This window comes from Nanorana parkeri, unplaced genomic scaffold (genome assembly GCF_000935625.1).
Source record: "Nanorana parkeri isolate BGI_ZX_2015 unplaced genomic scaffold, ASM93562v1 scaffold1188, whole genome shotgun sequence".
Taxonomy (NCBI): Eukaryota; Metazoa; Chordata; class Amphibia; order Anura; family Dicroglossidae; genus Nanorana; species Nanorana parkeri.
The window spans coordinates 396,041-420,193 of NW_017307456.1; the positions used below are offsets into that span (position 1 = coordinate 396,041).

Here is a 24,153-nt window from a genome sequence, read left to right on the forward strand (position 1 = left end):
CGCCAGGAAGCTGACAGCGCCAATCACAGGCACTGAGACATTTCCCGATCTCTACAGCTGCGGACCGGGAAAATGTCTCAGTGCCTGTGATTGGCGCTGCCAGCTTCCTGGCGGGCTCGGCACGTAGAGCTGCGAACAAGCCCGAGCCCATCACTAGTGCCAGGCACCTGCCAGTAGAAGGGCAGGTAGCTCGTCACTGACATGGAATATCTTATATTTGTGATTAATTATGAATGAGTGTGAGCCAAATTATTTCCCATTGCAGTCGGCTAAAAAGATCCGACGGTTAACTAAGAAATTATTTTATTAAGCTTCAATAGCTAGTAACATACCTCATAATGTGCATTTCTGTGGGATTCAAACTGTAGGACTGCTCCACACACTCTACAGAAGGTGTCTGTAAAAAGTTCCCTTTTCGTTCTCTCATCCAAAACAATTTCTGTAGAGAATGAAAGGAAATGAATGAGCAAATAATATCCTGAGGAACATAAGAAGGGTAACAAATAGAGGACCTAGGAGACTAATATAAAACTACTCCCCCCAGCCCCCAACGCTGCCCCCTGAACATGCACAGCGCCCATTCTTGGCATCACTCAGACACTAACAAGTGGAGTGTGGTGTCATCATCACTGGCTGCCCTACGGCCGTGCAAGCAGCAAGAAGACAAAGATTTGCACCATATTGCAAGTGCTTCCCCTGCACATCCTTCACTCAGTTCCACTTTAAATGAAGGAACTAAACACTATTCAATAGTTCACAAAACGTCTGCCATGACAAAAATATGGGAGCTGCCACCAGCAAGTATGTGGTGTCCCCACGTTTCGGACGTCACCGGACGGAACCATGGCCCAAGGAACAGTGACCACTGCTTCAACTGGTAAGTGTCTTCACTGCACCCACTCCAGAGCCTACCCCCTCCATGCAACCAAGAGGGGGTGCCGTACACCGCCCAGGGTAACACCCTTGCCACTACTGCACACCGGGGGGGGTCTCCATCTGGAGCCACTCACGTACAGGAGGATGGTTGCCCTCCCTGAATGACGGAGGGGAACCTAGGCCTAGTCTCGGGTGGGGATCCGACAAGGGATCCCTGTATGCGCTGCAGCAGGAAATCCTGGAGTAGGTCCCAACGCATATCAGGGTTAGGCTCTGCCCTGAGGCAAATAGAAAAACGAACCCTGAAAACAAACATTACGATGTGAACCTGTGTAGCTGGAGAAAACACAAAAAAAAATGAATTGGGATGGAAGGAGGGGTCCATTTATTTAAATGTGGTTGATGTGTTTCCTGTTGCAGGCAGGCGGAGCCTATATCTCGATGGGCTGTCCTGGAAGATGACTGGGGAAACATCTGCTGTGAAAATAGCAGGGTGCAATTGTGAACCTCCTCCTAAATATGAGTGCCCTGCTTTCCTTGGCATCAGAGCTTTAGACACTGTCCAGGAAGAAGCATGTTGACAGTAAAGTCAAAGTAAAGTATGAACTCCCGATTTGCATACTTATTTTGGTTTAGTGACTCAAAGTACTAAAATGATACAACTGGCACGACAGCAAATCAACTAGTAGTATTAGGAGAGGTCACGATTGCAGCATCTGTATTTCACTCAGCAAAGGTGTGTCCCTTAAAGGGACCCGGGTGGCATACATTGTGGCTCTCAATTCTGTTTTAGCAGGCTGCCACATTCACTGGTAACCCATTTTGCCAGAACTCATGAAACTCCCATACCTGTGCACAACAGGGAACCCAAAAATTCCTACCCTGCTCATCTGACATTGCAACAGAGAACTTTATCTAAATTTATAATACTACAACGGAGAACAAAAATGTAATATATTGCAGCTTAGCAGTCATTAGTAGCCGCATTTATTTTCTTTTTTCAGGCTTTTTTCTACTTGTATTTTCACCTGATGATCCAGCCAGTGACCCACTTCCTGTCCTGGGGGACAACGCTCACTCACTGTGCTGTATTTACGAAGGAGCAGTGTTGTCACACTAGGCCTTCTGCTTATGATTTAGACTACAGAACACCTCCACCCCTCCTAGTCTCCCTAACCAGAGAACTGGACAGGGCTGATAATACTGCTTGAGATTTTAGTGTAGCACAGACAGGAACAGGAAGTGAAATGCTCACTGGATTTCTGGCAGGATCATTGTTAGGGTTTACACACACTTTAAATACAGAGACAAGTTGTTTTCCCGAGGGCGGGAGGTCACAGAGTGGTTTGTAAGAGGATGACGTCCCAGCCCAGAGGACGTACAGAGAGACCTACTCTATCTACCTGCAAGGAATCAGGAGAAAAAAAGAACACTCAAGCTGAAGTAAACTGGGGGTAGCGTCGGCATTTGCTGATTTTTTTTTGCCTGTTGTCTGAAAATGTTCTGAGGTAGTACGAGGTGATTTTCTCATTCCCTGCGATGAATTTGGGAAAAACTATCAGCCAAGTTTACTTTCCCCACAGTCAGGTTTCTTTACATTCATATCTGCCAAAACTTCAGCGCGCACATTTTTTTTTTGGTTTCCTAACGAGACAAAACTGGTGAATGGCCTCCAACAGAGAAGTAGGAATTTTTGCTAGTAAGAAATGGCACGGAGTTTCCTTTCTCTACAACCCGACATTTAAAATCAGATAACAAAATGTGTGCAGAGATTTAGTTGATTTGTTAGAGAGCTCTGAGAAAGCAGTAGTGTCTCTGCAGAGATCCAGTCCAACAGGGAGTCCAACCACACTCCTGACCTAGAAACAGCATTTATTGGGGAAGTGGCCACGGATAGCACCGCCAAGTTCTCAAAGAACAGAATGGTCGGTCACCAACACTCCAAGCAGAGAACCAACATGCCCTCTGCATAGTCCGACATATATCTCTGCAATCCGGCAATCTCATTGGAGAGCTCTAGTTCTGACTCAGCAGGGGGTGTGTCGGATCTCTGTAGAACAGAACGAATGGTGACCAGCACTCCAAGTATTCTTCAATGCAAAATCTTTTATTAGATATAGCAGGTCATATCGCCATGCGTAGCGAAGTTTCGGAACCTGTTCGGTCCCTTTATCAGGCAGTGATAGACTATCACTCCGTTTGCCTGATGAAGGGACCGGACAGATTCTGAAACGTTGCTACGCATGGCGATATGACCTGCTATAGCTAATAAAAAGATTTTGCATTAAAGAATACTTTGGAGTGCTGGTGACCATTCGTTCTGTTCTGCAGAGATCAGACACTCCCCAATGCCGGATTGCAGAGATATATGTCGGACTATGCAGAGGGCATGTTGGATCTCTGCAGAGAGATTTCTACTGCCACACAGAGAGCAAAGGATCTTCTCTGCACAACTCTGACAGGGGACAGTCTTTTCTACTCAGGCTTCGGCTGTTTTCTTAAGAAAATCAACTGTCTGGCTTTGCATACCTTTTGTTCTGATCTCCCTGTAATGTATTTTGCGGATTAAACGTAAAGTTCAAATGTGCTTTAGCCCTCGTTCACACCTGAACGTTTTGTAGCGTGTTCTACGAACGCGCTACAAAACGCTCAAAAATATAAATCCCATTGTATTCAATGGTCTCGTTCCCACCTTGGCGTATTTCCTCCCGTCCCTAACGCGCTACAAAACGGCCCACTCCTGAAAAGGTACAGGTACTACTTTGGGCCGTTTTGTTGTGCGTTTCCATTGGGATACAGCCAAGTAGCCTTCAGAAATGCGCAACTTTTTTACCGCAAATCGCGGTAAAAAAACGTGCGACGTTCGCGCATATGCAATACGCCTAGGTGTGAACGAGACCTAAAAGGCAAATGTCTTCTATAAAAGACCCCTTTACATAACCCCCACCAATTCACCGTGATCAATTCAGTAAACATAACACTGTTGCATCCTAACCATGACTGAGCACCATTTAAAGCTACTTATAACGGGTGCCGTATGAATAGAGATGAATGGACTACTGAACACCCTCTGGGGATTTGCTAGTTTTTGTTGTACTTGTTTTGGTATTGTTCTTTACTTAAAGGAAACCTGTACTGAAAATACAATGTAGACTACCTTGCTAATGCCAGGTATTGCTTCATTCTTATGCTGATAAGAAGACAAATAGCCAGCAGGGAAGATTCCCCGATCCCCGTTTCAGTCACTGACCTGAACAAGTACGCAGCCCAGAGACTCCAAGAAGAGTTTGACTTTACTGGGTGCATACTGATTCCAGGTCAATGACTCAAAAAAGCCAGATTCGGCCAGGTCAGCAGCATTTTGAAAGGATGTCATTAATGGCAGCCTCCATATTTATCTCTGTATAGGTTTCCTTTAATATTAGGAAGCCATGGCCCTTTTTTTTTTTTTTGGTTGCTGGCCTGTAAATCAGAATTACAATCAGAAAGCCAGTGAGCAAAAATTGTGGTGGTCTCTATATAATACATCAGGCGCTGCGTCATTAAGGGACCGGCTGCGGGAACCAGGAAGAGACAGCTGGCTACCTGATGACATCAGAGGGGAATCTTGGTGGTATGGGATGACACCTACAGGAGGAGAGCAGCGCGGGCGAAGAGAACAATACAGGAACCCCTGGGCTTGTTAGTGTGGGTCAAAAAAATAAATCACAATCTGCTCTAGGCACCTTCAATGACCCTCCGTAGATAAAATATGACTCTGTTATTTCTCATTCAGCCCTGCTTGATTCCTCCACCCACGCTGTTTAGCATGGATAGCGTCCTGGTTACACACAGACGGGGTCCAGGACGCACCAGCCTACACATTTCACCAAGATCTGCATTCCCTTGGGGTTAGTACACTGCAGACTGGTTGATAATGGACAAGTCCATGGAGAGATGTAGTGAAGTAAAGGATACTTACCACTGTGCTGAAGATCGAGATCTGCATATTCATATTGCCAACCCTTGTCCCCTACGTGCCCCCTGCATGCAGTTCTGCCTTTGCCCTTTCGTTGCCGAGATCCTTATAAGCATCTATTCAACTGAGAACAAAATCTGAGCCAGCAACTGTTTTGTTTTTTAAAGAAGCAGAGCATAAGAATGCAGGTAAAGTATATTTCCCTTTACTGTACCTTTAAGAAAGTGACCTAAAAAAGTGAGAGATTTTTAAATTTCACTGGAATTCTATTTTAATGGAGTCCTGAAATTTTCAAATACTTATAATGAAAGACCAGGGGACCTAGAGCCATGATGGATCAACACTTGGGTCATCAAGCTCAAAAATGTTAGACATGTAATGGGGTTCATGTAAAAAAAACAGCTGCAGGTAAATCAGCATTCAAATGACGGCAGCATTGTATGCACAGTGGGTTAGAAAATCCTGTACACATCTCCTGATCCCCAGGGATGATCTACAACATTGAGCCCCACAGCATTTCAGCGTTTTGTTTTTCACACTTGGGGAGAAGGCAGCACCTGAACACTTCTATGTACTGCTGTCTGGGGACTCCGCTCACTTCATAATCTTCGCAGAACCGCACGTGTTTAGCAGAGACATCATCAGCTACTTTCCATTGATATCAAATATCTGAAGAAATATAATCAGACTGTGAAGCTATAGTCTAATATTTTTCTCCACTAGCCCTTAGATAATTATATAGGTAGCTGTCTGTGTACTCCCTATTTTGCTAAACTTGCTTAGCAATGTTATGAATAGGGATCAACCTTCTCTAGTTCTAAAAGTGAAGGAGACAGTGATGAACTTGCAAAAAGCTACTTGCAGTGGTTTCAATTTCTTCGTCGCCTATAGTTGTGTGATAATCAAGACATCAATCTGCGCTTACACGTATGCTGATCTGCCGCAGCATATTTCTCATCTCTCTTTATAGACATAGTAAGTTCACTGTGAACGTGTATCAAAACTTGGGCTAAACTACAAGTATGTAACAGCAGCTTTCTTCTACAATTGGAGTTATCGACGGGGCTATTCACAAAAGGGTGAAGGGTTTGGAGGAGGCAGGAGAAGTGAACAATCTAGGACAAAATAGCTGATTTGGAAACATTCTCCAGTTCCACTCACTTTCCAGTTCAGCTATGTTGTCCTAGATTGTTCACATCTCCTCCCTTCTCCAAACTCTTCACCCTTTTGTGAATAGCCCTGTAAGTTTAATTTTTTTGTCCACTAGAAAACATTTTTGACCTTTCTAAAAAGGTTTCTCCGCCTCAATGAGCCAGTTAACCCGATCGAGGAAAAATTCCAGCCTCCAATGTCCAGACAAATACTAAACCTCACATGGAGTCACCTCATTCTGCTCCCTGATGGAAGAGAAGTATTGGAAATTGGTTTTCCATTTTTGTGTGATCAGAACCTTGAGGTGGGGGAGATTAGAAGGCAACTGGTCCAGACCATTAGTTACATGACTTTAATATACAACCTAGTTTGTCCAAAAGACCCTGTAAGGTGTCAGGGGAAGAAGACGTGATGCAAGCAGGTAGAACATAAGGCTTCCGTGATCTTGTAGATTGTAAATTATCACAAGCACGGTCCCTACTAATCCTTTTGTATTGTATTGTAATGGTACGGTCTCCCCATATGTTGCAACGCGCTGCACAAACTGTTGGCTCTATATAATATTGTATTCAAATAATAATCTGGTTTTCTGAACTTTGAGACTTGTGAGCTTGGCATTGTAAGCACCAGGCTGGGAATGCCAGGAAGAAAAGGGTGCTTCTGACGGGCCATTAAACTTTAGGCCCTGTTCACACCACGGTGGATCCGCCGGCATGAACGATCCCATACATTGCTATGGGGGCCGTTCATGCGAACACGCAGCTCCGTACGATCCGAACTGCCTCCCACCCGAATTGCTCTTTTTGCCGCGCTAATCCGCGCGCTTTACATACTGCTTTCAATATAACCGTGCTCATCAGCGCGGTTTTGGGCGTTTTTAATTGCGTTTCAGCTCTGAAACAATTAAAAAGACCCAAACCGCCATTTTGAAATCTGCGCTGATCTGCAACCACCCTGGGGTGAACGGGGCCTCAAAAGGAATTTTCAGGAGCAGCATCAATTTTAACATGTAATAAGCATACAACCAAAAGAACATCTATAGGTTTCCACTTTTATATACTGAGGAAACTTCAGGAGGTTTAGGACACTGGCAAACAGAAGAATTGTAGGCCTTTATGATCCTTCCTCTCCCCAGCATGCCTCAGCTTTGTGAAATAAAACAGTACCAAAGAAAACACAAAAGGTGGATCCTGTGCCCCCCAAGAGACTCCAAAAAATAGATTTTATGGCAAGTACAAAATGCTAATATAATATACTTTTTCATGCTTTCAGGGACCCAGGAAATCGGAAATAATTGGTAGGCCCAAAAGGAGACCAATTGAGGGGTGGGCAACAGCCAATGACTGTTCCAAGAAGTAACTAGGAACCAACTGCAACTCATTGCTAGATGAAGGACCAACATCTTAATCTGACCTTGCAAAAAAGGGGAATCTTCCAACAACCAAGGCAAGGCCAAAGAGGGTCAAACTGGTGCTTGAGACCAAGGACAGATGAGTGCATTGCCAAGGGGAATGACTGTGCCCCAAGAAACACTAAGCCTGAACCTGCGAGAAGCTGTGGAACTAAAAAAACAAAAAACACCAAAACAGGTAGTCCCCAGGAAAAAAAAAAAGTCCACAGAGGAAAACTGACAAAACAAATGCACAATAGACCAGCTGCTAAATGTAAAAGCTCAAGCCTTAGGGCTTGTTGACACCATGTCCGGATCATGTCCAGAACAGTTTGTTCCCTGACCAAAAAAAGCACCCTAATGTATCCCTATGGTATTACAGGGCTCTGTTCACACCAGCGCAGTCCGTTCTGGACCAGACAAAAAAAAAAAAAATACTGCTTGTCTCATTTTTCCTGGTCTGGAATGCACAGAACCGTATACAAAAGGCACTGGATTGCACCTGAAAGCCCATTTTAAGCTAAAAAAAAAAAAAACAGCACCAGAACGTGGTAAAAATGCATTGCACTGTGTTTGCAGATCTGCTCCAGACACGGCGTGAACATAGACTTAATACTCCAAACCCTTAGGTCAGGGAAGGAAGGTCCCACAATAGGAATGAGGTTAGCTGGCCAGACAACCAACCTCACAGGGAGATAATGAAGAACTGTGAGAATACACACAGACCCTTCAAACTGGTGGAAAACCCAAGTGCATCATCTATTAAGTCAGCTTGACCATAAGTAAGGGGCTAAGGTGCATAACTGGTACCTAAACAAAAGCAAGCAGGGCTGAAGGTAATCTAAACCCCAGACTGGTGCATAGGAACCCTACAATCACTTAAACATTGGAGGTGTCTCTGGGGCCTAACAGAGGAACTCTGCAGGACATGTCTAACATTCATCCAGAACATGATCCAGCAAAGCATCCACAGCCATGGAAGGAGGTGGAAGAACATTTGCCATACTGTTAAGGACATTCACCCGATTATGTACAGAACTGAGCACACTGTTTCCTGATCATCCAGGGGGACACAAAGCTCTCCAGCGATGATTTCTTCCTTCCATGCATGAGATGAGGAGCACCCAGTTACAAACTGTCTCCCTTCAGCGTGAAGACAACAGGTTGAGGAAAGCCAGATGGCATTACATCTCCTCGAAGAAAGACCGTGTGGGAGAGAGTAGCATTCACAGCATTGGCTAGTGTAGGGGCCAGGCTACTTGTCCTGCCACAGGGAGACACCCCCAGTCCTCCCAGAGGTGAAGGTCCTGTAAGACCTAAGTGATGTCAAAGTGAGTCCAGGAAGCACACTCACAGTGGGCTCCCCCTGATAAAGCGGAAACCATCTGTTCTGGGGGAACATGGAGGTGGGGAAAGAGACTACCCTGTTTACCCAAAAAGATTGATAGGTCACATCAGAAACTTGTTGGTCCATAACAACCAGATGAATGTCTAACCCAGGGGAGACTATGTTAGAGGGTATTACCTCAACACCATACAAGCACCTAAAAAGGGAAATGTCTTGACAGCCAACAGAGGGGATTCCATGAACCACATGATAGATACTTCTTTAGCAAGGGTTTGAGCTGAACAGCCTCACTTTGGCAATGGATAGCTACCTACACTTGGTGTCCGAGAGGCTCTATTTGGTTAAATCTCAAAAGGTGTTTGTCCCTTTAGAAGGGTCCCGATTGCAAGGGTCCAGAAAGCTGACCCTCTTCAGGGAAGGCCCAATGAGTGAGCTATAATAGGGATGTTAGGAAAAGGAATTGGGGTGGCTATATTGCCCAGTGATTCGAGAAATAGCAGCGGGCCTTGGGGCCATGTCCTTGTACGGGAAGGAAGCAGTAGAAACTGGTTCTGGATGACCTTGAAGGTCAAGGGGTTCTTATGGAGGGGGGCAATGCTGAGGGGTACTAGATACCAAAAGGGATTCAACAGTATCTGAGAATATGAACAGAGAAGTGTAAATCTGGATGGGGTACAACTACCAAAGCAAAGTTTCTAATAGAACAGGTACGAAAGGTCCCAGGGTAGGAGGAACCCAGGAAGAAACATTTGTAAATACATTTAATGTAAATAAATTTAATGTCAGAGAAAATGTGAAGTTAAATGCTTTATTGGTATGATGTTATATAAACCCAGCTTCTTACTCAAAAAAAAAGCCCACCTTAAATCTATGATATGCAAGCACTCCCCCTAGACTCAGTGGTAACCAAGCTTCGGCCCTCCAGCTGTGGTGAAACTACAAATCCCATTAGGCATTGCAAGACCGACAGTCACAGGCAGATCCAGAGGCAGATGCATGATGGGATTTGTAGTTAAACCACAGCTGGAAGGCCGAACTTTGGCTACCGCTGCCCTGAGATTTCTGAACCTTCGGATTGGTAGCACCCATGTGTGGCTATTCACAGAAACATGTAAAAGAATAGTAGATTAAGAAAATGTGTTTTGCCAAATATAACCCTAAAAAGAAGTACATCTTATGTATAAAAAAAAGGAAATTCCCTTCAATGCTGGCCACCCATATTGACTTAAATGGAGCCATATACTGAGTATCCCCAAGCTCAATATAAAGCCTCAATAAACTCTATGGGCCAGCACTGAGAAGAATGCCCTCACTGTCATTAGATCCTCCTGTGTAAAGGCAATCTGATACCATCCACAACCCACAGTCTCCTCTGTGCCCTCCAATCCAAGCTTCTACCAGCACAGACAATAGGTTGGGATCAGATTGTGGGGAGGATCAGATGTCTTCAGAATGGCGAGTTGGGAGATCAGTAAGCATGTCTCATGTTTACTAATCCCTTCAGATTCCTGAATGACCATGGGAGTACTCCGTATTGAGCAGGAGGAGAAGGATATTGAGGACTGTGTCCTCAATTACTTTCGCCATCTCAAAAGTGAAACATCATATTTTCCCAAAGCCCCCTCGTGACAGTAATGGTTAAAAAAATATCACCGCCCCCCCTATGTCGCTTTGATGGGGGGGTCCCCGCGTGGTCCCAAAACGCTAGCTTCTAGTGACATTCTTTAATAAACATATCTAAGAGATATTGAATTCATCTGTGTGTATGCCGGTGACCTGTTGAGACAATTAACCCCCCCGCCACCCAAAATATACACTTGTGCACTACAAACACTGTGGAAATAGGCATTAAGGGCCCATTCACACCAGCAGGCGTGCATTGTGGTATGCAATAACATGTTATAATGCATCACAGTACTCGTTTTGTTCTTCTACTAACCGTATAAAAACGACATTAAGTTACCTATGCGTGGCAGAGCATTGTGACGCACTGCATCGCTATAAAGTGTTTGCCTGCAACGTTGTGCTTACTTCCTCTGTATTTAGTTGCAGGGATGGCCATACTGCGGCCCACAAGCTGTGATGGAACTACGAATCCCATGAGGCTTTGCAAGATTCTCACAGCCACAGACATGACTCCCGGAGAGAGATGCATTATGGGATTTGTAATTTCACCACAGCTGGAGGGCCGGAGTTTGGCCATCCCTGATTTAGTGAGACACTGCACAACCTCTTCAGATCTAGTCTGTATCCATTGGTACAAAGCACTGATCCCCAGTATGTAGTGATACAACGTCCTGGTTCCTGGTCTCTAGCTGGTGTACAGTTCAGTTCTTTTGCCGTTACCTGGCAGCCCAATTCCCAAAATCTAAAAGATATATAGCGCACACCTCCTGGAATCTTGTGGTTACTTACCTCTAACATATGCCTCTCTGCTCTTTAACCAGACCTAGCAGTCATGCTGTATGTAGTGTTTTATTATCTTGTGTATACGGATACAAAAAACCCCCCCAAAGATCTTGTATCTGATGCAGTGCAAAATTCTATGGCATCCAAGGGCGCACAGTGTGCAGTTCCTGGTATGCTGTAGATACTCACCTCTGTGTTTTGCCTTCTTTTTAATCCCACAAAACTAACAATCACTGGAGGACAGACTGCCGGCAGAATTTGGCTTCCATTTTTGCAGGGTCCACCACCGAACAAGCTGTCAGGAAACGTGTACAGAGAAAAATATGGAAGCTGCCACTGCTAAATGTCTGGTTGTCATGCAGAACCCAATGGACTCAAGTCAGAAATGACCAGACAACTTGCATTTCAGAAAGAAACGTTACCAATGGCAGCCTACATATTTCTCTTATTACAGGTTTCCTTTAAAGCCTTGGTTCTCAACTGGTGAGTCGTGACCCCGTGTTCAGTGGGTCGCCACATGCCTTCCACTTTTCTAGGCGAGAGGCTCCTCAGCCTCCCCCTAGCGCAGCACCGTCCATTCTGACACCAAGCAGCCATTCAAAATATGCTGCCCGGTGCAGAGTGTCAATTTGAGGTGGGGTGGGCTGGTGGTATGGTCACGAGGGAGCTCCATCCATACGTGCATTGCTTATAGCTTCCTCACATGCCCTGTAGAGGTGCCTGGACCGGAGTGACGTCATATTCTGGCTCCCAGCACCTCTACAGGCATGCATGGGAGCTGTACAAACAATGCACATATGGATGGAGCTCCATCACAGCACAGCAGCCCACATTGCCGTGCGTTCCATTGCAGTGCAACTTGGGCAACGGCTTAATGACAGAGGACAAATGCAGGGTCATGATGTTACACAGGTTGAGAACCACTGCTTTAAAAAGGACCGAGAAGGGCCCCAATATGTTAAACACTGCAGTTTAGCAATGCCATACCAATAGGCCACAAGCAGCACCCTCAAACTACTACAAGAGTGAAAGAGGGCCACAGTGCGTACATGGGTTCAGAATAAGAGATTTGTCACTCCCGTGATGCTTGGGGCAAATGTTTAACATGTGGTGCATCCTGGCTTCTAGGCAGGACAGGCTGATCTTGATTTTGACTAAACCATGGTGGGTGCCGCTCATGTCCTACAGGTATGGCGTTCTAATTTTTATCAGCTGCGAAATTTTGTAACCTGAGGCCCCTTGACTGCACAGTGCATTTTATTCAAAAGGCGAACGCGCACTTTAAAAGCAATTTTTCCATAATAAGTCCCCATTGAGGATCTTTCTACTTTCTTTCTGTTATGATAGCGGTATATCACAGGAACAGCAAACGACGGAAAAATATCTCCATTGGGTACACTTACATAGAAAACCACTTTCTAATAGGTCGGGTAAGAGTTGGATTACAGTCTCTCCTTGTTTTGGTGACACTCATGACCCAGCTGTCATAGTATGGGGACAAGAAGGGAAAACTGCCTAGTGGGGTCATAGCAATAATAACACCATGAGAAGATCTAAAGAGGAAGTCGAGTTTTTTTTATAGAAAAACACATAGGCTTTTTATGACAGGATAGACTATGTAAAAGTTGGCCATACACTGGTACTCATACAAAAGTTCTAGGGCTTGCGGAAATTAACGATTCATTTCTTGATTAATCGTTAAACTTTTTGATCGATTAAAATTATTTTGATCGCTAATGAACTCACCTCTCCGCCGGCTTCCGGGAGTCCCGTCGTAGATCCGGTGACGTCACGGACATCGACGTCACCGGACTCCTTCCCCAAGTGGCTCAGTCGACTTTCGTTAGCCGACTGAGCCACTTGGGCCGGTGAGTTTGCCCAAGAAACTTTCTGCACGGGCGCCAGCCAGGGCATTGGCCTATACACATAGAGCACAGCAATGAAGTAATAAAATGAACTAGGATCACACTAATCCAGCACGTTATTGTTCTGAGTTACCCCACTCAAGCGGCGGCCATATTGAGTGGGGCACGCGAGATTAATAACGTGCTGGATTAGTGTGATCCTAGTTCATTTTATTACTTCATTGCTGTGCTGTATGTGTATAGGCCAATGTAGTTGGGTCTGTATGTGCGTTATAATTAATAGAAATTAATCGATTGAAAAAAAATTCGATTAACCGAACACGAAAATTTTAATCAGTACCAGCCCTAAAAAGTTCCTCTGAAAAATCTAGCCAGAACACTCGATAATGCCATCAGTGACTTAACATTTTATTTTGGAATGAATGGAGTTTCTTCAATGAAAACCACATTCACTGTTGGAATTAGTGGTGTATGACCAAGCCTTAGTCTCTTCTGTTATAAATCCTGCTTCCTGAAGGTCAGCAGCTTTGCTTGTTGACGGTGCATTCACACCAAGATCGGAAGGAAAATGCAAGTCAACAGAAGGTCCCTTGACTTGCATTTGTACATTCTGATTTCTTTCCAATCCGCTTTTCAAAGGATGCTAATACACGGAATAAGGAGTGGGTGTGAATGGGGATGGTTCACACTGAAATCGCTGCATTATGTTGCACTGAAAAAAAGTTGTGTATGTTTCACTTTTTTTTCCACGTAGTAAAATATATCACCAGCACACTGTGGTCAAAGCTTCAGAAAGTGATCATTTTATTGATGCACGCACATCTTGTCACATTGCAACACATTGCATCCCTTCCTAAGAGACCCTGAGGTACCCCGAAACATTGCAATGTGACAAGATGTGTGTGCATCAAAAAAATTATCACATTCTGAAGATTTAACCACTGTGTGCTGGCGATATATTTTACTACCTAAATCTGAAGGTGCACCATCCGCAGTCACCACAGCAGCCACCGCAAGGGACATACCAGTAAGGAGTGCAGTAGGATTCTCCGGCATCCCTTACTTTTTTTTTCAGAGCAATGTAACACAACGGAACAGAGCATTGGGAACTAGCCCCATTAATTTTTCAGTGCCCTTCCATTAGTATCACGAGGCAACGGATCAGGTGTGAATAGGCCCTCGGCAGTGAACACATGGCTTAGTGTACAGGCTTAACACATGTGGTCCCGGCCAATTAAGTGGCCAAAGATTCCCAAGCCAGAAGAAGATATGGGTGCGCCAGCGTAGGAGGATGGTGCAGGCATCGCAGTGCTGGAGGGGATCTCCTTGGCAGGTAAGACTGCCAGAATGTGATTTGAAAGCTAGTACATGATTACAAAGCTCCTGGGAGGTTTTTTTTTTGTTTTATTAAACTTGACTTCCACCTCATAATTCCCCACTGGTGAAAACAAAGTAGAACTGAAAACTTTTTTTGTTAGTTTTGGTTAGAATGAGGGAGGGTCATAAAACCTGCCTGCTTTTTTTGCCATCTGTGCCCCATTGGGGAGATTTCATTTCACTTCATGTGCAATAACCTCAACAGGAAGTGAGAGACAATCCCTCTAAAGAAAGAGAAATCCTTGGCGGTCAGCAGAACTAGTGTCCACATTGGAAGATCTCATCTATTCCTGTTCTGGTGACAACCCAAAACTTGGGATTTCCTTTTACTTTCAGTGATAACAGTCACCAGGAGAAATAAATCCAAAACTAAAAAAGAAAGTTTTGGCTTCAGGAGCTGGGTTGTTTACTGGAAACAGCACATACTAGGCAACTGTGCCATCCATTAAAACAGGAGTGGACCTGCTCACCTCAAACATTAGGTGCCAGCTGTAATATTTAAGTAAAGATAGTAGTCACCAGCACCGTCACGATGTCGCCCTGATGAAGGGACCCTGCGCGGCCCCGAAACGTTGGCTTCTTGCCGCATGTGACATATCAATAAAAGTACTATCCTTTTTGCACATTACGAGTGCTGGTGACTACTATCTTTACTTGGATTGTTACAAGGCGCCATCCGTGTCGTCATTTCGAGCACTAACGGATATTTCTTTTGGTTCAAGTGCTGTATGGTGTGCAGATGATTGTCTAAAACTAGCTGGAATTATTAAGGCGCATTGGTTACCTGGCTGCTGAGATTTACCCAGCCCTGCATTAGAAAAAAAAGTAGTGTACTGAGGATTTTAAAGCGACACTAAACTCAGGAGTTAAATCTTAAAAATGCATTCCAGTACCTAGGAGAACTATGGGGTCAGGGCTTTTCCTCATAGTTCTCCTAATGGTAACGGGAGGACACAAACTAGCGTCCTCCCGTCACCCAAAGCTCAGTATACTGAGACGCCGCAGCCAGGACGGATCCTGACATTACTGTCTGGATCCACCTGAGTGACAGCTAGCTCTGCCTATCTAGAGGCAGCTGTACCCGTCGCCTCCCCCCTCCGTTCTGCCAGTCAGCACTGGAGGATCGGAGAGGGGGTGGTGGGGAGAAGCCCTGCAGGGAGCCGTGAGTGACAATCGTTACTCTCTGCAGGGACAGGATTGAGAAGTGAGCGATAGACGGTATGTGTTCGCTCACTTCCCGATCTATTGAGCCGACCTGTGAGTTTCATTCTCACAGGTCGGCTAGAACTATGAGGCTGAGCCTCATAGTTCTCCTTTAACTATTACACAAATAAGATACAGTTTTGGTATCACTCGGCTGTAGATCCTCAAATCATCTCTAAATTGGTGCTGACACTGTCCTTCCTTCTAGAGGATCCTGCGTGTGTTGTAAAGTAGTCGCTGCTCCAAAATCACTCCCGTGATAGAATACAATCTCAGGTTAAGTTGACTAAACTGTATTGAGATTGTAGTCCATCACAAAAGTGAGCTTGGAGCGGTGACTACTTTACAACACACACAGGGACCATGGGGAACAAAAGTAGCCCCCCTCCAGAAGGAAGGACAGTGTCAGCACCAATTCAGAGATGATTTGAGGATCTACAGCCGAGTGATACACAAATAAGATCTTTTGCTAATAGTTCAGGTACATGAATGTATTTTTAGGATGTAACTCCTGAGTGTAGGTTCACTTTAGGGCTTTGCCTTACATGTTACCAAACGTGTCCTAGCAAGACTGGCTGTCATGGTGTTACAAGGGGAAGGCAAACTACAGGCCAGCATTGACCAGCTCTATCATATCACTCTGATGTAAATACAGACCAAGTAATGAATACAAAACAAAGATCTTCGATCAGCTGATAGTAGCAAATTCCACAAGCTTCTGGAGTCTGCTATTGAGAATCACTGGCCGACAAGTATTCTGAATGCTCCAAAGAGGATGCTGAGGTGGACAAACCACTGTAGAATCCAGGAAACAGTAGGTCCAGTCTTGTAATGAGCCAGGGAACATCTTCCCCTGACCTCAAAATGATACTCAAGTGTTGGGTTCAGTTGCACTTCGGTTTATTGGCTACGGAGATAAATCCGGCCCTATCTCTAATAGCACAGAAAGCATCCCTCAACATATAAACCCACCCAAAAAGATAGAAACACAAAGCTAAAGAAAACAAAAAACGGTATATTTAGGTCATATTGCATGGAGAGGCTGTTAAGGAGGGTGTGGTTAACTTTATTATTCCATATATTGAAATGATAGAGGGGCTCCCCAGTTCCATACAGCATCATAGGGGGGATCCAGGGGGCTCCCATTCACATCATATATGAAAGTAAAATAGTAGGGTGTGAACTTCACCTACGTAGAGAAAAAAAAACCGCTGTGTATTATGAAGTCCCACTCGAAGAATAAAGAGTAACGAGAATAAAATTCCAGGAGATCTCCAAAGTTCTCACACAAAGAGTTCCACTGCCCCCATGATACCTCTATTACACACTGTGGCAAGAATAGACATATATGAGGAACAGGACGTCTCACAATATATCATACACTTACTATTCCAGGGACACCGGTGTTGACTGCAGTGATTATATTCGCACTGAGGATATTGGTTAGATCCCTAGATGAATGTTACGCATTTTGGAACCTTTAAGAGATTCCCATTGGCATACTATAAGCAGAAGATAGTTTTTTTTTTTTTTTCTTTATACAATATCTTACTCACATATTGTGCATCCAGGAGAACTGGAAAGAGCACTACTCCCAAGTCACACTGCGCAGTAAATCCCACTCCCATAACATACATTAATGAGCCTATAATTACTCCCGGGACATACATAAAAGGCAGATTGGAGGGCTCTAGTGGGGAAAGCTGCTGCGTTTTGTTTTAAAATAAAGAACTCCACAAAGTCCCAAACTGTATATCGGATCAAGGAGAGTGTAAGGTGTTGATTGCACTTCTTAGATTACCTGCAGGGATCAGGATAAAAAAGGGAAACCTCAAAAATTGCAACGCTTGTCCCACTCAGAACTTCTGGTAATTGGCTTTTGTAATAAGAAAGATGAGAGGTTCTTAGGGCCAGTTCACACCACCATATGCAGTTGTGATGCAGGCCGTTTATTTGACTGTTACAGTCAAAATATATCACAATGCTTTCCTATGGGCTTTCTTGTGCTTTATTCACACCATTGCAGTGTCAATAAAGGGCTTTCTTGTGCTTACACCATCACACCATTGTAGTGTGAATAAAGCACAAGAAGGAAAGCATTGTGATGTATTTTGACTGCAGCAGTCAAATAAACGCACTGCATCACAACTGCATATGCTGTGAACTGGCCCTTAGGGGTGACCTCAAACAAAGCGAGACCTTCCGGGTGTCAGAACCCTGGCACTGCATCATTCAAAATGACACTGCGCCAAAACATAAAGTGACTCAAAAACCTATTGGAAAGTTGCAACACTGCGTTGGACGCTAAGGCCGGAATCGCATTGTTGCAGCGAGTTAATCTCTCACAGCAAATAAGGACAGAACTATTTTTTATGCAGTTTGAAAGGGATAGAACCTGTCAATTTTTTTTTTTAAAGGAGAACAATGGGGTTAAGGCTTTTCCCCATAGTTCTCCCTAGGGTAATGGGAGGACACAAACGAGGGTCCTCCCGTTACCCTAGGCTCAGTATACCGCGAGCTGTAGCTCGCGGTATACTGAGACACCGCGAGCTGCTGCTTGCTGTATACCGAGATGCCGCAGCTGAAGCGGATCCCGACAATTGTGCCGGGATCCGCCCAGCTGCGTGACTGAGCTGGCTCTGCCTATCTAGAGGCAGAGCCAGCTGTACATGCCTCCTCCCGATCCGCCAGTCAGCGCTGTAGGATCGGAGCGGGGAATCGAGCCCCTCCCCTGTCACGGCAGAGAGCCGTGACAGGATCGAGAGGTGAGCGAACGCCGGTATGTGTTCGCTCACCTCCCGATCTACTGAGCCGACCTGTGACAGTCTCATTGTCACAGGTTGGCTAGAACTATGAGGTGAGTGAAAAGCACTCACCTCATAGTTCTCCTTTAACATTGGTGTCCTTATTAGGAAGATCGGTCCTGTTGACTGCTATCAACCAGGATTAAAGAGAACTGCACCTAATCTAGTTAAAGTGACACTAGACTCAGGAGTTAAATCTTAAAAATACATTCATGTACCCTAACTATTCACAAAAATGTATCTTATTTGTGTATCACTCAGAAGTAGATCCTCAAACCATCTCTGAATTGGTGCTGACACTGTCCTTCCTTCTGGAGGGTGACTACTTTTGTTCCCTGTAGTCCGTGTGTGTTTTAAAGTAGCCACCGCTCCAAGCTCACTCCTGTGATGGACTACAGTCTCAGTACAAATGAGTAAACTAAACATGAGATTGTAGTCCATCACGGGAGCGAGCTTGGAGCGGTGACTACTTTACAACACACACAGGAACCATGGGGAACAAAAGTAGCCACCCTCCAGAAGGAAGGACAGTGTCAGCAACAATTCAGAGATGATTTGAGGATCTACAGCTGATTGATACACAAATAAGGTTCAGTATTGTTAATAGTTCAGGTACTTGAATGCATTTTGAGGGTTAAATCCTGAGTTTAGTGTCACTTTACAGAGGAAATGCACCTAATCTAGTCAAACCGTGCCCTACGTCAACACTTCCTGGTATGACTGTGTGTGCAACATGTCTGCAAATATGTGAAATTCTCAGGCTAATATCGAAGAAAGCCAAGAGCCAGAAGTTCTGCCTGAGAAAGCCAAGAACTAGAGGCTCTGGACCTGCTAGTACATAACATTGGATCAGTAAAGTTCTTAGGCTAATATCTGAGAAAGCCAAGAGCCATCATTTCTGTCTGAGAAAGCCAACCACTGGAGGCTCTGCTCATATCTAACATTGGGTCATTAAGGTTCTTAGGCCAATATCTGAGAAAGCCAAGCACCAAAGTTCTGTCAGAGAAAGTCAAGCACTAGAAGCTCTGGACCTGCTTGTACATAATATTGGATCAGTGAGGTTCTTAGGGGGACAAATTAAGAGGATCACCACGCTTAGATCGAAAGAGAAAAACACCTAATTTTTGTGCATTTTCGAGGCTCTTAATAGGAGCACCGGGGTGCAGAGCTCAGAGTAAAACCTTACACTCCCTTTGCTGCAACATATGAGGACTTTGTGGCTCATTTGACATCAGGGTGTCATGGCAGCCAGGCACACGGTCCCGCTATTACAGCCAGGAAGACCTGCCATGCAGGGACTTGTATATTCAGAACAGCCAGAGTCCCAGGCTGCTCATTGACGACTAATTGGACTACGGGGACAAACAGGGACTAAGGGGAGTCCCACAATACACACAAACATGGGCAGTTCTTGTAAGCAAGGCAGAGTCCCAATAGAAAACAGGCCAAATAGTAAATTAGGAACTATTTAAAACCATAACAAAACACACTGCCTAGATTTACGACTTGGCCTACAAAGAACTACAAGTCTCACCATGCCCATACAGCTTGTGGTTCCTCCACAGCTGGTGTACAGAGCCCTATGGGCAGCCTGAGTTCTCCCTCCCCTCCCCCCATGTTTGGGGCCTGTCCCTGGCTGGGCTCACTCACACTCACCTGTCTGGCAGGGGATGGTGGTTTGGGCACTACTACTAATGTCACCCCCCGCCATGGGCACGCTACAAGTGGCTGCGGAGGGGCTGCTTTTCTGTGTTATACTCTCCACTAGCTGCGGGATGATGGCACCCTCCGACGCCATGTCTCACTCTCCTACTTCCCCCACCCTCCGGAGGGAATGGCCAGCAGCAGGGTGTGGGGCAGTGACGTCACGAACGACGCGCAGAACGCTTTCAGGACAGGATCCCAGCGGCTGCGCAGGTCCCATGACCGGAAGTCACGTGGGATACGTGAGCGCGTCCTGCGCCATCTTTAGTGTTGTCAGGGATCCGTCTAGCTTCCTGTAGATTTGGTGCGGGAGTTTTTGGGAAAGGGTGCAACCAAATTTCCTTTTTTTCTTTCATTTTATTGGTCACAAGTTATCTTTTTCATTTATTTTAAGTGTGTGAGCTCTGTTCTAGAGTACACCTGGAAACTATAGGGGGACAGACAGACTGTGGAGCCGCTGTGCATGGCAACCAATCAGCTTCCAACTTCAGTTACGTTTTAAAAATGAAAGCTAGACGCTGATTGGTTGCTATGCACAGCTGTTCCCGTCTTAATAAATTCCGCTCAAAATATTTCGCCTTCCTGGTTCGTCCCTCCCCGTAGTTCTCCTCAAGGTCACGGGAGGACATATACTAGCTTCCTCCTGTGTCCCAAAGCTCAGTATATCGCGAGCTGTACACTGAGAGCGCTGCAGCCAGGACGGATCCCGACATTACTGTCGAGATCCGCCCAGCTGTGTGATCGACAGCTGGCTCTGCTTATCTAGAGGCAGAGCCAGCTGTACCTGCCCCCTCCCCTGTTCGTTCCTCCAGTCAGCGCTGGGGGATCAGGGAGGGGGGGAATTCCTGCAGTGAGCCGTGAGTGACAGTCACTGCTCTCTGCAGGGACAGGATCGAGAAGTGAGCGAGCGACTGTATGAGTTCGCTCACTTCCTGATCTATTGAGCCGACGCGTGACAGTTTCATTGTCACACGTCGGCTTGAACTATGAGGTGAGTGAAAATCACTCGCCTCATAGTTCTCCTTTAAGTGCAATATTTCTGTTTACATTACATTCCTTATTTTGGACGCAGTGACATCATCATTGGGTCACTGTATAATGCAGGCAGATCATGGCCAGGAGCTGTACATAGCTGAAAACATAGCAGTCCTCAGTACTTTTCTCACGGCCCAGTCACACCATCAAGAGTGCGTTCCAGTGCGTTCAGCCTCTGGAACGCAACCCAGCGGGCTCACTTTGTTTTGGAGCGGGAGAGGGCATGGCAATGCATTTAACTCAATTGCACCGCATCCACGCCCCCCACCCGCGGTGCGATCGCCGACACCCGAATGCGTGGCACATTAGTGCCTGAGTTCCGGTCCAGTTCGATCTGCAAAAAATGCTGCATGCGCTATTTTTGGCAGATTGCACTGGACCGAAACGCAGGTCCGGGTCCTGTCCATCGCACCGCGGGGAGGGGGGGGGGGATAGCATGGCTGCTGTACCATTGAGTTCAATGCACCGCCACGCCCCCTCTCGCTCCTAAACAAAGTGAGCCGGCCGGGTTGCGTTCCAGAGGCCGAGCGCACTCTTGATGGTGTGACTGGGCCTCCAAGTGCCCTCAGCCCTGATGTAAGCAGTGGGCTCGCTCTGGGAGGAGTTATGCATATATTAAAATGCCTTGATGGGTGGATCTCAGTCTGGAGGAGTGGGCGTTCCTTGGACGATTGTATTTGCATGTAGACTGCCCTAGGCACTGCCCACACATGATGTGTCAGTGGGATAACTTACGCCCCGTAGTCGTTGTCCATGGGAGCAAGCATTGGTATTTGGGTGTCACTTACCTAAAGACATTATGCCCTTCTGCCTCAGATGATGCTGGGACTATGCTGTGATGGGAATTTATCAACCAATCAGCTTCTCTCTTTCATTTTCAAATCTTAACCGAACAAACTGAAAAGAGAAGCTGATTGGTTGCCATGGGCAACTGCCCCAGATTCTGTCTGCTCCAGTTTGGATAAATTCCCTTCTGTGACTGCTGCCACCAAGTGCCCATGGACACTGTGGGACATTGCCCATAATCCCAGTACTGTCCTACAGGATCCAGGACACTTGGGAAACTCAGGCATCCCAACCTGAAAAAATTAATTTCAGGGAGGTGGCTTCTCATTTCAGGGAGGTGCCATCTCCCCCATCCGCGCGTGTGTGGGGGGATATGGAGGAGAGGGTGCCTCCCTGAAATGATGGTAGATAGCAGAGGATCTAATGCTGCCCTTCCCATCTGCTGTTTTGTTTTGTATGTGACAGCTCCTGCCGTCAAAAAAATTATAACAATAAAAAAAAGACAGCGTGGAAATGAATAGCTGGATTGCTATTGGCTATTTCAATTTGCAATAGCCAATAGCAGGCTGGCTATTGCACCTGCCCATTGCCGCTGTCGATCAGAAGAGGAGGACCTGATGGAGAACTTCAGGTCCTCCTCTGCTGATCGACAGCAGCAGAGGGCGGGTGCAATAGCCAGCCTGCTATTGCAAATTGAATTAGCCAATAACAATGCAGCTATTCATATCCACGCTGTTTGTTGTATCTTTTTTTATTTTTTAGGCGGACGGCCCCGATATAAAAAAGAAGCAGACAGCAGGGAAATGTTTACTCTGCTAGATAGGGATAGGTTTTTTTCCAGGATAAAATGTTTCTCTCCCGGGCGTCCGGGAGCCGCTATCTTATAGAGGGAGACTCCCGAAACAACTGGGAGAGATGAGATGTCTGAAAACTGTGCCCATGGCCTGTCACAGAGGTGTATGGGCTGCTTTAGGCTTTTCGGTCGCGCGTATTTTTCCACTCTGAAACGCCTACATGTACAATCCTATACATTCCTATTTTGGGTGGCATCCGCCTGCCACCCAAAATGCTCCCTGAGCTACTTTTGTCGCGCTGATCAGCGCAATTTCCCTATAGATTCCAACGTGTTTTTATTTGCACTTCAGCGCTGAAACACGAATAAAAATGCCCAAAAACACCCTTTCAAAAAACACACAGAAGCCGCGCTGAAACACTGCCGCCCGGGTGTGAATGGGGCCTTAGATTGGGAGGGAATGGAATCCACTGGTAAGCCATGTCTGTTCTCCCTCCTCCAACTCACTGGGCTGTTCACATAGTTGCTGTACAGGGTCTTCACCTTCCCTGAGAAAACAAAGCGGCTTCATGGTCCTTTCCCTTATATTGACAACAAGGCCCATTGTTACCATAGTGATGTATCTGCACGTAAAAAAAACAATGGCCGAGAACTGGTAAAGTGGTCGGAGCTGCGACATGCAGAAATGTAAAAGGAAAACGAAGAGAAAAAAGGCCATAAAAAATGTGTATAGCAACAACAATGTGCGCAGCGCTTTACAAAATGAAGCGAGACTGTACAGTTACAATACAAGAGGATCGTGATGGCTTCTAACTTTGAAAGCAGAGTGGGCGGAGACCCCTTAACCATTTGCCGTCTGTCTGGCCAAATGTAAATAAACAGCCGCATGGGGGGGGGTGTTTATAAGCGTCCTTTCCCATTCTTGCCCCCCTGGACGTGAAAGTTTGACAAAACCTTTGAAATGTGCTGGCGTTATATCTGCCCAATCGCTTGCATCGTGCGGGAAGTGTGCACCCCCCTCCCTTCACAGGCGCTGTTGGCAGTCCTGGGCTCCGTTGTCCGGTTCTCTGTGGTTGGACTGGACGGGAGATCAACACCTTCCACCACCTGAACTCCCCTCCGATCACTGAATGCGTAAGTGATGTGTATTACATCACTTCCGCTTTCAGCCTGTCATTTCTCCGACTGTTCTAGCCAGAGAAGAAGCTGGAGAAGCAGATCTCGGCTTCATCAGCTTCTTTGAGGTCCCTAGGTGACATTTGGGGTCTAGAGACACCTGATGTCTCCCTAAAGAGGATCTGTCACTGTGTCTGTGCCTATTAGCCCCCCTGTGATAGTAATAAAGTTAAGTAAAAAAAAAACTACATTTGAATTAAAGACACATAAAAATGTTTTTAAAAACAAAACATTTTTTGTAAGTCCCCCACCCCCGTGAAAACGCACATACAAACTC

General features: G+C 45.7%; 1 protein-coding gene across 1 annotated transcript in view; it reads right to left on the bottom strand.

Annotated features, from left to right (window-relative positions):
* Positions 1-20,219, bottom strand: part of LOC108796885 (zinc finger matrin-type protein 1-like) — a 33,893-nt gene extending 13,674 nt beyond the window's left edge. Inside the window, exons 1-2 of the mRNA XM_018568439.1 lie at positions 20,039-20,219; positions 333-439 (exon numbers count right to left, since the gene is read on the bottom strand). Of these exons, the coding sequence (XP_018423941.1) occupies positions 333-439; positions 20,039-20,180 (249 nt within the window). The 5' untranslated portion in view covers positions 20,181-20,219. The remainder of the gene's footprint in view (positions 1-332; positions 440-20,038) is intronic.
* Between the last annotated feature and the right edge of the window lie 3,934 nt (positions 20,220-24,153).